This window comes from Cydia splendana, chromosome 8, assembly GCF_910591565.1.
Source record: "Cydia splendana chromosome 8, ilCydSple1.2, whole genome shotgun sequence".
Taxonomy (NCBI): Eukaryota; Metazoa; Arthropoda; class Insecta; order Lepidoptera; family Tortricidae; genus Cydia; species Cydia splendana.
Window position 1 is genome coordinate 6,720,613 of NC_085967.1, and position 17,141 is coordinate 6,737,753.

The following is a 17,141-nucleotide window of genomic DNA, read 5'->3' on the forward strand; positions in this document are numbered from 1 at the left end:
ATCATTCCGCTTAGACTGACGTTTGCTGAATGGCGTATGACGTGTGGCAACTAGTTTTATATAACCTCCTTGACCGGCGGCCGCGATCTTTTTGCAGAGGGGAACGCCTGTTAATGGCCGCTCCATACATAGTCTAATAAAACATGGTCTTCCATTCCCAGAGTGACACGGGGCTACGTCACAACAACATGGCCGCTATATATAGCGCTATCGCATATTATCATATAGCGCTGTCGCATGATGACGTAAGCGCGTGTCAGTTAGGTGACCTAGAAAAGACGGGAATGGAGTACCAGGCGGAGTATATTATTATACCATGGCTCCATAGATATTTACTCCGAGCGGTTAACCCACTCTGTTTTCTTTATTTGTAAAAAGCCGACAAAAAATCTTGTTGTTGTCAATTGTGACAATTAACCGAATAAGACGCGCGAATATTCTGCGTTTTTATAATTTTTCTTCTCTTAAACTTAATCAAAGAAAACAGGATAATGTCTAGCTCGTCCACTTACAGCTTTAATTTTAGTTTCCCGAAAAGTGTTCCAGATATTAATACCCTTCTAAACGAGTTTAAGGAACGTGTACTAAGCAGTCTAGTTGAAAGTATAGATGACGACTATAAAAATCCTTTTCTTTCCTTTGCTAACAAGAAAGCTTCAGTAACTGAAGAAACTTGGCTGCAGGACAACGAAGAAAGATTCTTTTTTCTGACACCTAATGAAAAATTGCAAAAGTTTTACTATTTATCGGAACTTGGTTTTGTTTTTAGTATGATCTACTCACCTGATGGTAAATATTTAATTGTAGGACATTCCACAGGACTGATTCGGGTAAGTAGTTGAAGTGTACGCTTCCTTTAATAGATTTGCCATCGCTTTACATGTATGTAAATAGGTAGGTACCTATACACTACCTACCCTAAAAGACATAGTCTAATAAAACATGGTCTTCTCTTCCCAGAGTGACACAAGCTACGTCACAATCACAATAACATTGCCACTTTATATAGCGCTATTGCATATTATCATATAGCGCTGTCGCATGATGACGTAGGCTTGTGTCAGTCACGTGGTCGGAAGAGAGTACCAGGCGGAGTATATTATACCATGCCTAAAAGAGATAAGTAAACGCAGCAGCTACCGCCACCACAACAGAACCCCTAAATAATCTAGTAGGCCACGACAATGATGTAGGCGACATGGAGGAACTAAATGCCATACTTGAACCTTACGCCAATCAAATTCAAACATACTATGAGCAAGAATACCATCCAAGTAATCCTTGGTATCCTTTATTTTACGAAGGACAAATAAAACAGGATGACAAAGATTGGGTAAAACAAAATTACGAAACGTTTCTGAAAGGAACTGCGAACGAAATATTGTACAATAGGTGGTATCATTCGGATTCAGGTTATATTACGGCATTGGAATATGCTCCTAATGGTTCTCATATTATCGCTGGCTATTCGTCTGGATTAATACAGGTTGGTGAACACGATTGTTAAGTAGCTACAGGACTGAAAAAAGGGTATATGATTAGACTTTATCGAGTTGTGTAATAAATAAGTACCTAGTAAATAGAGAAAAGTAGGTGAGAATACTGAGAATGGAAATTGCATTGGATTGTTTGTCTAATAATAAGTATATAATAAAATGACTGTTGTAGGTATACATATACCTAGCATTATAAATAAGTTTTTGGCAAAAAATTCATTTTTGGTACAAGCTTTTATCGCTGACTGTACTTTTTTTACGACAGACAACTAAAACTCATCGGGACAATTCTAAAAACACCTAACACAATTAGGTTGCATTGTTTCATCACAGAGTTCCTATGGCCACCTCCTGTCTCCATCATCAGATCAGTTCGACAGTACCATATTATTGTATTGTCATCAGAACTACATACAGCTGCCAATTTTCATGACGCTACGATCCTTGGAAGATGATTAAATTAGTTACCTTAGATTCCATTACATAGTTACTTACATACAGGTCTACCAAATAATAAAAGCTTGTTAAAAATGTAATGAGTTGTAAAGGCCCCAGTACACAATGGGCCATTGCCGGCCACTCCAAGGGACGCAGCCATGCGGTAGAATGAGATAGCAATATCACTTGCTCCCTCTAACGCATAAATGCGTCCCTTGGAACGGCCGGCGATGGCCCATTGTGTACTGGGGCCTTAGCAATAGAATGCTGTTGCGTTACCTACAGGGTGTATAATGGTTTGAATGAACCTACCTACCAATCTATTGTGTTTTCCATTGAATCTACGACCTACCTGCTCAAGACCGTTCAATTGAACATCGACCGTAATGTTAGCGGTTCTCTTGACGTTATTTTACCAAATATTGGTATATGATTGCATCTCTTCCCTCAGAATAAAAAAACAGAGAAGTAGGTAAGTAGTGTAGCAGTAGTTATAGGTAAGCCTAATTGCGCGGCATTGTGAATTGTCAGTGTGAGAAGCACGTATTAAAAAAGAGCTTATCCTTTTTTTCATAATTTCAATGCAATGCAATAAATAAAGTTTATTTGGAAGACATTTGAACTAGAGGAAAAACGCTATACCTACTGCCGAAACGCATCAGTGTAATAATGGTATTCCATCTGCCCAATATCTTGGACTTGGACCAATGTGTATTTGCGTCTCACATTTTGCTTAATGAGAGAGTGAGACGCAATGCACATTGGACAAAGAAATTGGACAGGTGGAATACCATCCTAAGGCACTGATTGTTGGCGGCAGGTTCATAAGAGATTTGAGATTTGTAAGCACGGAAACGTCAAAATTTTCAATAAACTCCGCGCCATTTTTTGTGAACCTTTACAATTAGATGACATTATAATTATTATGTTGGTTTATGAGATGAAAATGTACACAGTACCATCACGCTCCGCATCTCGTGAGGTGACTGTACCTAGGTAGGAACAGATAAAAAAAACATACAACAACCTACAACTTTATAACCTCGTCCTTTTGAGATTTGGAAGTCGTTTAAAATAAACGTCTCTGTAGTATTTTTCGAACTATATTATACTTCTTTCGTTTAGCTAAGATATCAACCCCCGCTCTGCGGCCGTACATTCTAATTTCAGAAGAGATAATAATAAAATACAACTGTCTCGTTCCGGGGAAAAAATGAAGAGCTTTATTTTTGTTAAGCCTCCTTAAGTCCTTACCTGCTTTATCTACCTGTTCCTTTTGTTGTTTGTTGTGGAGGATCGGTACTTACCGCAGCAATTAATTATGACATACCTTTGTAGGGGTATTTGATAATCAAAGTAAAATTGAGCAATTAGGCATGGTATCGGTTAATGTTTAATATTTAGAAATTGGGTTGTACACTGAGAGAAAAATCGGCCGACAAAGCACAATAAATGCTTTGTCATTTTTTTTGTTGTTGTAAGAGCAATAAGCTTTGTGGCGAAAACAAAACGAGCTTATTGCCACCGACAACTTTTTTATTGCTAACCGTAAATCAACAGTTTATTGTATCGGTAACAATATTTACATTGCTACCGGAACAACCTATGTTTCCTTTGTCATGGCCTTCATATAATATTGCTAATTGATCAAGGTTAGACTTAGCTTCTACAACAAAGCATCTATATTTTGTCGTAGCGACCAAACTACTTTGCTGTTTTATCAAATCACGTGGCTTGTTACTGCAACAAAGCGTTTCTGTTTGTTCCAGTGACAATGTCACTTTGCAATGTTATCAAAGTTTTACCTTGTTGCTGGAGCAAAGATTTTATCCTTTGTTGCAGGTACAAACGTACCTTGCTAATTTATTAAAGTTAGATTTTGCTTATATAACAAAGCAGTTATATTTTGTTGTTCTAACTACTTCACTTTGCTCATTTTAAAACTAAAACGATTTGTTACTGCAACAAAGCGTTTCTGTTTGTTCCAGTGACAATGTCACTTTGCAATGTTAACAAAGATTTACCTTGTTGCTGGAGCAAAGATTTTATCCTTTGTTGCGGGAACAATGTGCCTTGCTAACTTATCAAAGTTAGATTTAGCTTATATAACAAAGCAGTTATTTTTTGTTGTTCTTACAACATCACTTTGCTCATTTTTAAAATAAAACGATTTGTTGCTTCCACAAAATGTTTTTGTTTGTTCCAGTTACAATATCACTCTGTAATTTAATCATAGCCCAACATTGTTGCTGAAACTAGGTGATTTTCTTTTATTGCACTAACAAAGTGCCATTGTTATTATATTCAAATATGACTTAGTTTTTATAACAAAGCAGTGTATTTTACTGAAGTTAGACTTTGTTGCTACGAACGTTACTAAGGTAGGTACACTCGACGTCAAATCAAGACTTTAACAAGATTTTAACAAGATATAAGTTTACGACCAATTTAAGCACTAATACATCATTTCCCGCCCCGATTTCCATTCATTTCATAACCGAATATTGGAAACGCGAATAACCGGTTGTTACGGTTATTTTCGGTTATAAATTCTATGAATTTATCTTCTTTTTTGGCTGTGACACCTGTGACTATAATTTTTGTCATTCGTGTACTTAACGAAAATGTACCAAATTTACTTCCCTATTTATGAAATACATATTTTGATTGAATATTGTATCACGTCCAAGGTCATATTTTAACTTTTACTGTATTTTGTGTGCGTTATTAAATAATTACAACCGGCCGAGTACGAGTCAGACTCGCGCACGAAGGGTTCCGTACCATTACGCAGAAAACGGCAAAGAAATCAAGTTTGTTGTATGTTGTATACCCTACGTCAACTGTCTAGCTATCACGGTTTATGAGTTACAGCCTGGGGACAGACAGACCGACGGACAAACAGACGGACTGCGGAGTCTTAGTAATAGGGTCCTGTTTTTACTCTTTGGGTACAGAACCCTAAAAACGAAGACTTACACTCACATTCCTTAATACTGTACATTTATTGTCGTAATTTTGTAATTATATTATTGTAATAAAGTTTATCATTTTTTGTCGAGATTCGAGAATAACCGTAACCGATTATAAACGATTATTTTTCGGGCATAACCGTAACCGAAACCGGTTATGAAGAGCCCATCAACGTGCACACTAGCGCCACTGCTAAATAATGGTGATTATTTAAATTTAACGAAAGATATTTAAAAAAAGGGGGCCGCTACGTACTGTATTTTGTATTTAAATACCTTTTGAATACATCAGACTAGGTTTTATGTTGCTGGATTCGTCGATCTAGGAACTCAAAACAAAAACGGCCGTTTTAACTTTGGACGCATAGATTGACGAATCCAGCAACAGATCTTTCGTTAAATTTAAATAATCACGATTATTTAGCAGTGGCGCTAGTGTGCACGTTGATGGGCTCTGAAGTTTGGCCGGTTATTGCATTTCCTAATCATGAGTGAAGTGAGTAATCGAGCATCACTCAAATCGAACCTTTACATCAAAAATGTCAAAAACAATTTCCCTCTTTAATTATTTTTTTAAAGTTAAAGGCACAAACTTATTCTGCCATTTAATTCAGTACCATTCAATATATAATATACTTGGTCAAGCAGATCTTGTCAGTAGAAAAAGGCGGCAAATTTGAAACATGTAGGCGCGAAGGGATATCGTCCCATAGAAACTTTGAATTTCGCGCCTTTTTTTACTGACAAGATTTGCTTGACCAGCTTTAGTTTGTCAAAGGACTGCCGCATTTCAAAGATAGACAGAGAGAATCATACTACCTTTGTCTTGTATTAGCACCTAAAAGAAAAGGATGAGTATAGTTTTTTTTTGTTCTTATTTACTGACAATTTGGTTTGACCAACTATACTTAATTATGCAATAGAAAATAATAATTGCGCAATATAAGCTGTACGAACACGGATGAGATAAGTTGTTATTAAGTTAATATTACTGTATTGTTTTTTATTTCCCGTCCGCTAAAACAGGACAGTAATAGTTTTTTTTTTTTGAGTTTTACAATAAAGAAGATTTTGCCGTACTATTTTTGCTACAATACGGAGAACATTTCCGAGCACATTGGAAAAATTGGTTTTTTTAATGCATTTGCGATAATTTTACGCGAGTGTACAAGATTTAATTCGTCACAAATTTAATTTGTCAATTCGACAACCTACCGAAACTAACTTTGTAAAAATGGCAACTCGCGGGCACGGGCGGGGTACGGGGTAAGGGGTATTTATGTTGTCGTTTCGTTTAGTTTTTTTGTCTTCAAAAACGAATGTCAACGGTAGAGAATGGACGCGCGCCTATATTACTTAGTGCTACGATTCGATCACCAAGTAAAGTGCTTTTATTATGAAAAGTGCAAAATGGACATAACTAGTTTTCTAGACAGTGCCGGCCTGACACATTTGTCGCAGCGTATGGTGGGTAAGTGTTTATTTATTCTTATGAATGTTATAAATATGAAAGTGAGTTTTTATGTTTATTTGATACTCTTTTATTCACGCATTAACTTTTCAACGGATCATCAAGACCATTTTCGTTTTTCTGCTAAAACATACTGCGTTCGATCGGGTCGGATCGGGTCTTTGGGGTGATGGAGTGTTATTTTGTGTACTCATGTCTGTATACATGGCCACAAATCAAAATATAACCAGCAGAGGTGCGACACAAAAGTGTGAAAACACGAGGCGTGTTAAAATAAAACTTTATGTGTAGCCGTGTGTAGATATGACGGCCGTCAGTCCAGAGCACATTATTTTGGCTACCTCTATGAGCAGGACCACCGTGCTATTGTTTTGTACAAAGATGTGGATCTGAACTTGGAGTATAATATACCAAGACTCCAAGGTGATGGGTTCCAAAGTTTTCAAACACATTGCCTCGCACTTTTGACCATAATTTGTCGATCCAACAAAACTATTGTCATATCGACAAAGGTACATATTTACTAACTAAACCTTGTTTCTGTAGCAATGTATAACATATCGTATTGTCGTTTCGGTGACGACCTGTCTGGACTAATGGGTAGTGACACTGCCTGTGAAGCCTATGGTCCTGGGTTCGAATCCCAGTAAGGGCATTTATTTGTGTGATGAACACAGATATTTGTTCCCGAGTCATGGGTGTTTTCTATGTATATAAGTATGTATTTATCTATATAAGTATGTACATAATTATATCGTCACCTAGCACCCATAATAGTACAAGCTTTGCTTTGGGGCTAGGTTGATCTGTGTAAGATGTCCCCTAATATTTATTTATTTATATCGACAAAGGTAACTATTAACTAGTTACAGAATGTTGTTTCTGTAGCGATTTACCTGAACTTTATCTTGCTTTCAGAGGAGGGAGTGACACTTGATTTTTTGCTGCAAGCAAATGATGAGGAGTTGTCTGAACTGACAACAAAAGTTGCAGACAAAATAAGACTGAGATCTTCATTAGAGAAAATTAGCCAAAAAGTTGGTAATCTTTTTTAGTAGTTAAATAGTAGTATTATTATTGAAGCTTTTCCGTAGCAGCTATAGTTTTGTAGTTCAGTTGTTAGTCTGGTTGAGTAGTAGCAAAGAGAATAGAGTGTATAGAGATTCCGTCATGGTAAATTATGTAGTCACAGTACATTTACTGCCATCTTTCAACAGAAGATTAAAACTGTTAGATCGCCATCTACTCGAGAAAAGGCTGAAGGTTATGGCGCTATCGCTTGAATAGATAGGAGGCTGCCGCCATGCGCCTATGGAAGGCGCCGAGGCATCTTCGAGCTCCCCGTAGGGTTAGGGTTCCCAGGCGTGTGGCTCTGATGCGCCCGAGGCTGGGGTGCTGCCGCGGTGGCGCGAAGGCAAACGGTGGGCCCTGAGCTCCTGCGTAGGCCGCCCCACGTGCCGTGCTCCATCGCCGCGGACCTCGCCTCGCCGCGATCCCAAGGTGACACTTCGACAGGCGTCTCTTCATAGCAGAGGAGGAGATTTTAAGTAAGTATCTTTATAATATTTAAAACTTTCGCGATAGACGCGAGATATATGTATCTTTAGTTAAGCGGCCCATATTAGGATATCAGCATAAGACCATATCATATTTGGCATATCACGATTACACGCCTATTATCACACGTTTCACGACAACAGCTACCTTGGTTGCCAGGTAGGTACATAAATAATCCTGACACCTTGACGTATTTATGTAACTATGTAATGTGGTGACTGCGTTCAGTCTCGCTACCTTAACGACAGCTCCGTAGACACGGTCGCCACTCACCATCGGTTCTGCGAGTTATGTAAAAAATATAAAAGATTTAAAATTTGAAATAACATGTTTTGTATTAATGGATTTTCTTTAAAATGAGCTTGTTAACTGCATTTTACGTGTAAGTTTCTGGACTTTTATAATGCCACCTGCTAGGGTCTGTGCGGAAAGAGAAGAGTCGTCGTGAAATGTATGGGCTCCCCTACATTTCACGACTCTTCTCTTTCCGCACAGACTCTATTTACTTGTTATTGTGACAAAAGTCTTAATTTAATTTAATTTGTTATTGTTTTTGGTTTTGGGTTTGTTTGTTTTGTATAACTTGCGATGCTCACTGATTTACTTTTATTTTAGTAAGTATATATTCTCATGAAGTGAAATGTACAATTTCTTTTGAGAAAATAAAGTTCTTTAAGCATAATACAGAATTCTTAAAATTATTTCTTTTTTTCAGAACGCCCCTTTTATGAATGACCCCGGACTGTTCTCTCCAAGGTCCAGCGCATGCAGCAGCCCAGTGCCAGTAGCTTTGCCTGAAAGGCAAAGTATATTAATTCTAGGACCAAATGGAACTCTTGAGGTATGTATTTTTAATCTTAATCCTTAAAAAAAGAATTCTGGGTGGGTAACGGAAATTTGGTGGGTAAAGATTTTAAATCATTTGAACAGCTTGGCAGATATTTCTGCCGGTGACTGTACCTACCTAACAATTTTTTTTTCAGGGTACTCCATTAGAGATCAGACCAAGTGTACAGCCCACTATACAACAGATCACACCTGTGCAACCACCTACGATACCGGCCACACCTGTGCAGCCTCCACAGCCTCCACAGGCGTTGCAAGATTATAATAGGGAAGGATACTTCGAACCAAAGGTAAAAACTGTTTTCATTAGTCTTAAGAGGATATTCCGCGTTAAAATGGAAAATCTGCCTTTTATTTTTATTAAAACACTTTTCAGTATTGAAATCACCAAATACGCAACGTTGCCAGCTAAGTCCGAGTCCAAGTGTCCCCTAAGCGATATTTTGGTAATTTTTGTGATTATGAAATTTTTAATTTTCACAATAGGATTGTGAACTATAAATATAAGCTAAATTTTCCATATTGAATGCTCATACACACACACACACACACACATAATCACGCCTATATTCCCGGATGGGGTAGAGTGGTAGACAGAGCGTTAGAGATTATCAAACTGCACAACGGGACTTAATCGCGTATTTAAGTTTTAAGATTTACCTCCGACGTTTCGAGGACGGCGTTGTCCCCGTGGTCTCGGAGAAGACTGGCTCAAGTTGACATCAACATCTTCTAGCCGCGCGAGTTTTTCGAACTACCCGCACTTGGTCTTGTTTATCAGTTTGAACGTTTTGCGCACTAGGGATGTCACTCTGTCGACACACAACACTAACGATATTCGATTTATCGACTGTCGATATTCGTTTCCGCTTACATTTACTAATGACTGGATTCCATGTGGATGAGATCTTAAAACCCTCGTCCCCTCCTCCTCCTCGTCCTCGTCGTCGTCGTCGTCGTCGTCGTTGTGCAGTTTGATAATGTTTAATAATCGTGAAAGTTTAAATCAGTGTAGAGCGTTAGAGGTCACATCATGCCACTTTTGACAAAGTTTTGAGGCTTATGATATCATCAAAATCGGCACGCGGTGACAGGTTATCAGTCTATCGCCCACGGTCCAATCCATGTCCCTTTACTGATTTTTACAGTAGGTATGCCTGGGAAAAAAAGCAGCTGGAACATTCTATGTTTATCTTTGCCTCCCAGCCCAGCATGAAAGTTAAGCTATTGGTCATAATATATGTATAGGTAATGAATTATAAATGGTTGCATTTGATTGTTTTGCAGTTGGTGAGGAACAAGCAAATTCAACCGCGTTGCTGGGAATTGTTGTTTTGCTCCGGCAAATGTACACTATCGCAGTATCGAAAAAAAAAGTGTGGAGGCTGTCAAGGCACGAGGCAAGCACTGGTTTCCTGGCGCGCGTTGCAGCAGCGTCAGAGATTGCCACATATTGCCCTCAACAAGCATCAAACATCAAACATCAACATTTATTCAGCAAATAGGCCACAAGGACACTTTTACACGTCATCATTGAATTTACAAGAGGCATTCAACCTCTCAAAAGGCATAGAATCAACCATACATACTTGCGGTCGGACCTTCATGGGCTAATATACATACGTATGAAATTGTTACCACTGCTGGAGGGCTAAGATATCAAGTATCCACCATTTGTGAGACTATAAAGGTGACGTATAATTTATACTGGGCATTGGACTTAGCGTACCCTAAGGTAGCTGCACCTTGTTGGATGTTTATCCAACGGGCCATATTTAAGATGAAAATTTAAAATGACTTTTGATAAGTGTCTCGCGCCATTAAACTAATTTACTAATAAACCTTATTTGATAATACCTAGCTTGATACAGTTGCGTTGACATTAACACGGCGTTCTTGACGTCCAAGGGGATAAAGCAGCTACACTTTCTTTGCACGAATATTGTAGAAAAAAGGAAAATGACTACTTGTGCGGTATGCAACACTTCCTTTGGCAGTTTTATTCGGTTGAGGAAGCACATGGCTTTTTATCATAAATAAGTTACAACTTTGATGATCATTACTTTGCATACCGTGATCAAGATGCTCCTTCCGAAGATGAGCCCGTATATCTTGATTATGACACTATGCAGTATCATTTTCCTTGCAATCTCATCAATATGAGTCATGGTGGGCTGACTATGAAATATGTTTTTTGCGTAAGCCATTGTAATGTAATTAAGTGTACTCTTTACTACTGTTACTGTTCCGATTAAAGGATCCGGCATATTGAAAGCAGTTTCGCCGCTGTACTAAAAAACCATTCCTCCTATACACGCTGATGTTGGTCTCTGACGCGTCGGTCACGTGCAGGAATAAACACAATGCTCTATGAGACGCCGCAAAGCGACGCTGATAGATCTGCCGCGCAGACATGAGTATCGCTGTGCGGTGTCCCATACCTACAACATTGTTTATTGGTACGCTTGACCGATACCAGCGTTAGCAGGAAATCAACCCTTAAAAACGCAACTGTCCGCAACCGCGTTTGACCCGCTTTACTACAGCCATTATGACAGTTTGCGCGGCCCCACAGGGTCATTGACGTCATTGTATAACTTCAACCCAATCCGGAAAACAACGCAAATGTATGGTCTAAATAAACTAAAGCTGACACTCAGCTCATACGTTTTCGTTGTTTTTCAATTAGCAACAACCCTTTCGGCTCGGCCACGACATTCAGTGCTTTGCGACGGCGGCAACGATAACCATAGGTTGGAGCGAAACAGCGATCGGACCTTTCGTTCCCACCTATGGTTGTCGCTGCCGCCGTCGCAAGTCGCTCAACTCAGCTCAGCTCTCAAACTGCGCCGCCCCGCGCTGTTTCTGCCTTGCTTTTTAGTGTGCCGGAGCCTTAATAAAGAAAATAATTATTATTATCTATGTGGACTTTAGAGTGGTCCAAAAAACGCTTTTTTTATTTTTGAATGTGCTGTTATTTGAGGTCGGTAATATTGTAGGTAGGTACATGTAACAAAGGACCATGTTATGTTATTTTCTAGAGGCCTGGGGCCTCAACTGCTGTTACTTAATTACTTAGTGATTAGATAAAGTATCTTTGAAATAAATACACATTAATGTACAAGTTAATGTTTTATTCACTATTTTTGCATTTCCCTCCTATCATAAACATAGAGGGCAAATTTCTTTTTAATCACCGCCAATTAATTGTTTTATTTAAATAGTTTCTAGTAATGTAAGTAATTGTTTTAGTCATTACATAACGTCGCGTTGTTTTAAGCTGTCAACTCTGTAAACATAGTATTTTAGCTATGTATTGCAACTAACCAGTTGTGCCTACCTTATCAAACGTCTTCAGGGGCCGATATTATAAGGGGGCTAGCTGTAAGTTACAATTTACAAGCGGAAGTCTCTTTCTATCTTCTTGTGCTAGAAAGAGACTTCCGCTTGTCTGCGCTAGTAGTTGTATCCATGAACAGAAAGCGCTGTTATAGCTATAGCAATAAAATAATGGCAGCTAAAATTATGAATAATCCTTTAAAATATTGCAAGATATATATTTTGTTTATTTCACTGTCTGATAATGTAGATTCAGGCTCTCATTCAGGATTAAAGGCTATTTAGTGTTTATTATTTATCTGTCAGATTTAAAAAGTTTATTAGGTACCTTAATGAATAATGCTATTTGCTAAAGTATATATAAAAAAAATGTATTAAGTATTGTTCATATCTAAGGTATAACACAAAACTAAACAACTTGCATGATTTTTGAAGAATACTTTTTCATACATTTTATAATTTAAGCTGCCTTTTTCTCATCGCTATGATGACAGTCTAAGAGTGAGTGACTATTGATTGGGTAGCACCAACAGATTTGTTGGAATAGCTAACTAAATGCTGTGTTTACAGATCAGTGTGGACAGCTTAGCAACATGTTATTGGTATTAATTACAGTTGCTGGCATATTAAAAAGTAGCTTGCTCTCACATAATATAGGTATATTGTGTCACTGTAGCAATACATTGTGAGACACACATATAATATTGTTGTCACTGAAAATTAAAAATGAAAATGAAAAAATGTTTATTCGGTTTTAGAATTACAATTACTTATACAATTGCGTGTTGGCGCCTCTTTTTAAGTAACAAATACCTGTGTTAAGAGGCACTCTGAAAACAAAAATGTTGTCAATTTTACAGCAGATCTGTGACTGCAAAACTGAATCACTATAGCAATATGTTGTGTGACACGCATATATTGTTGTCACTCTGACAACATAAATGTTGTCGATATGGCTACATAACTATATCACTATAACAATATGTTGTGTGACACGCATATATTGTTGTCACTCTGACAACAAAAATGTTGTCGGTTTGGCTGCAAAACTGTGTCATTATAGCAATATGTTGTGTGACACGTATATATTGTTGACAGTCTGACAACATAAATCTTGTCTATTTGGCAGCGGATCTGTGTCACTGTAACGATACATTGTGCGACACACATAATATCGTCAGGTGACAAGCAAAACTCACTAATTACCACCACAAGTTCATAGCCATAGTGAACCATATTAGTACTAAAAGAAGGTCGATTTTTGTTATTTTTTTTTAGTAATTAGTGACTTTTGCTTGTCACCTGACGATATATTGAATATATTAATATATTGATATTGATATATTCAATATATTTAGTATGTCTCACAATGTATCGCTACAGTAACACCGTCCACTGCCAAATAGACAACATTTATGTTGTCAGACTGACAACAATATATGCATGTCACATAACATATTGCTATAGTGGCACAGTTTTGCAGTCAAATCGACAACATGTTTGTTGTCAGACTGACAACAATATATGCGTGTCACGCAACATATTGCTATAGTGACACAGTTATGTAGCCAAATCGACAACATTTATGTTGTCAGTCTGACAACAATATATGCGTGCCACACAACATATTGCTATAGTGACACAGTTATGTAGCCAAATCGACAACATTTATGTTGCCAGACTGACAACAATATATGCGTGCCAGACAACATATTGCTATAGTGACACAGTTATATAGCCAAATCGACAACATTTATGTTGTCAGTCTGACAACAATATATGCGTATCACACAAAATATTGCTATAGTGACACAGTTTTGCAGCCAAATCGACAACAATTATGTTGTCAGACTGACAACAATATATGCGTATCACACAACATATTGCTATAGTGACACAGTTATATAGCCAAATCGACAACATTTATGTTGTCAGTCTGACAACAATATATGCGTATCACACAAAATATTGCCATAGTGACACAGTTTTGCAGCCAAATCGACAACATTTATGTTGTCATACTGACAAAAATATATGCGTATCACACAAAATATTGCTATAGTGACACAGTTTTGCAGCCAAATCGACAACATCTTTGTTGTCACACTGACAACAATATGTCACAAAACTTGTTTTGATTATATGACAACGTTGTACACATTGCTATAGTGACACAGCTCTACTGTCAAATTAACAAAGTTTTTTGTTGTCAGAGTGACAACAATTAATCACAAAATTTGTTTTGACTTTATGACAACGTTGTATACATTGTTAATAGACATTGTGTTCTGGACAATTGTAAAAGTTGTTGCAGAATGTTGTTATATCAACAATAAACTAGCGACAATAAAAACGTTAACTCAATAGCAATGTAACAATGTGGGTTGTGTGGCGTTAAAGTTTTATTGTTAGATCAACAGTATTTTTCTCTCAGTGTAGATAAACTGGAACGCAAACATTTACAAAATTCTCCTGTTGTTTTTGAACGTTCAGGACAGGGGGTTATCTATCCTTTGGTCTACACATTCTGCTACCTTGCTGGGAGGGAGGGAGAGGGATACGTAAATTTTACCTTTTTCTGTCCGTCTCAGCAGAAAGTGTCCTAAAAAGTATAGTTTTAATAACCGCTGTAGTCTTAACACTGGAACCTAATTGATGCGCACCAAAAGGCAGGAGGGAATCCTTAATTATGACTTGAAGACTTAGGGAGATCTAGATATCTAGCGGGTGAACTTCTTTCTGAACTTTAATTACATCTTAAGTGAACTAGAACTTGGCACCCATTTAGGTAATCTCAATTCTTATGCTGGCGAAGTCAACAACAACGCATACCTATTCTTTCTTAATATTGAACTTGGCTCTCATTTCACATTCTATTTTTGACGGTAGCTCTTTCCGTAGAATCCTTAGGTACCCTGTCAAAGGACAGGATTAGACATAATATCAGGTAAGGCGCCAGGCCTTTTATTGTTGGCTCATGCTTCTGCTGCTGTTGGCATGTTGTGGCTGATGCTACCTATACCCATATAATTATGCCTCATCATCATCATCATCACCATATCAGCCAGAGGACGTCCACTGCTAGATATAGAGGCCTCCCCCAAAGAGTGCCACAATGACCGATCTTGCACCATTATGCCTCATTTATGACCGAAAGCCGACGCTGCATATCATGTTATATATGTATAACAATTTCTCTTTTGCACAGCTGCACCATGGCCGCACGGGAGCTGCCTTGTTCACTCTGCGTAATGCCCAATTTCCACCAAAGCCCATATACGCCCTGGAATACAGTCGCACGCAAGAACGAGTCTGCTATGCTGCCTGCGCGGATGGAGCTATTTATCGCATTGACATACCTTTCGTAAGAATTTATGCTGAAGTAGACTACAAATACCAGTCACATATAATCAGAAACGTTTACGACTCGGCCACGACATGCGACTTGCGACGGCGGCAACCATAGGTTGGGGGGGAGGGCGAGACCCAGCGATCGAACCTTTCGTTGCCCCTATGCCACCTATGGTTGCCGCTGACGCAAGTCGCACAATGTCGTGACCGAGCCGTTAATCAATTTCAATCAAACGATTTGTCGCATGTCTGGCATTGTTTGGTAATGCGGGACCCAGCGATCGAACCTTTCGTTGCCCCTATGCCACCTATGGTTGCCGCTGACGCAAGTCGCACAATGTCGTGACCGAGCCGTTAATCAATTTCAATCAAACGATTTGTCGCATGTCTGGCATTGTTTGGTAATGCGGTGATGAGATGGGACGATCTTTTGCCATGGCCATCGACAAATGTTTACAGTAAAAAATATAATAGTTCTGTTTTAGAACATTTACCTATGTATAACCATATTTATTTACATACAATATATATACAGTGGTACTACTAAACGAAATTAATAACTAGCTTAAATCTAAAATAGGCCCTTGAGGCATTGTACCAAGGATGCTGGCGGCATTTCCTCGCTGTATCGCAATGCTGATACGTTGTGCGAGGTAGCCGCCAGCTCTTCGGTCACCAGTTACGTCAACCAGACGCTTCGCGATTTCTGCGAACAACTTATGCGCGCTGGGACCCCATGGACCTAGAGTTTCAACACCAAATGGTACAAAATGGTACTCTCTACCGAGGCTCTTATATTTGTTACGTTTTAGAATTTCGGCGCTTTCCGCCGCTCCGCCCGCTTTTACAGTAGTCCGTTGGAGGTGGGACGGTGCCAGTGTGTCTACGCAGGTAGCATCCCACACCAACATCCGTCCCAAGCTCCAAGGAACTAAGGACACTCCATCGGGCCTCTTGCCATCATCTCTGATAATGCCAGTCGGCTCAAGAAGAGCAGGCACATTGACGGTGGCAAGAGACCGACGGACTATGTCATTAAGCGACGCATGTCTCGAAAAACGGCCTGCACTTTTTTGACAAGATAACCATATTAATTTTGTTTTAGATACCAGACCCTGCGGTAGAGGAAAAGAAAATGTACGGCATCAAAGCAAATCCAGGCTTAGATTGTTTACAGATGCAATATTACACAGCTCCAGGACCATCAATGTGCTCTGATACTTTTATTACATGTTAGTTGATAGATGTTGTCGATTAATAGGTAAAAAAATATTTTAAGGACTGTTTAGCTTTCACTCGATTCCAAGGTGCACTGTTCTATATCGTCAACGATCTTAAACTTCCAAGTGATATCGAGGACCTTTAAGTACACCTAATTTAGTAGAATTAGATGTGCTCAGAAGAATTTTTGACGCTATGCATGTTGCCTGCTTTCTAGCACCGCACCGTTCCTACGTAGGTATATAACTTGCTTATTGCAATTCCGGGGTCACAACGTACAATGCAAAGGGAGAAAAGTAAACAAACAAAAGCAGCAACCATCAACTAAGCTACTTTACGCGCAGATCGGTCGCCGGCGCTCGCTCTAGGGATATCCGCAGACTCTGCCAACATGGTCGTCGGCTATGGCGACTCCTCCATAAGAGTGTACGATATGGAGACACAAGCGGT

The 17,141-nt window shown here is 38.7% G+C and overlaps 1 protein-coding gene and 1 long non-coding RNA gene across 2 annotated transcripts in view; both read left to right on the forward strand.

Moving 5' to 3' along the window:
• The first annotated feature begins 1,173 nt into the window (after positions 1–1,173).
• The window catches only part of LOC134792766 (uncharacterized), a 46,826-nt gene continuing 30,858 nt past the window's right edge, over positions 1,174–17,141 (forward strand). The window contains exons 1-4 of the mRNA XM_063764090.1: positions 1,174–1,486; positions 15,328–15,483; positions 16,576–16,702; positions 17,036–17,139. Coding sequence (XP_063620160.1) covers positions 1,199–1,486; positions 15,328–15,483; positions 16,576–16,702; positions 17,036–17,139 — 675 coding nt within the window. The 5' untranslated portion in view covers positions 1,174–1,198. The remainder of the gene's footprint in view (positions 1,487–15,327; positions 15,484–16,575; positions 16,703–17,035; positions 17,140–17,141) is intronic.
• On the forward strand, positions 6,987–9,064 carry LOC134793224 (uncharacterized). The gene is made up of 3 exons (XR_010144515.1): positions 6,987–7,414; positions 8,650–8,775; positions 8,918–9,064. It is a non-coding gene; the product is annotated as an uncharacterized LOC134793224 (long non-coding RNA).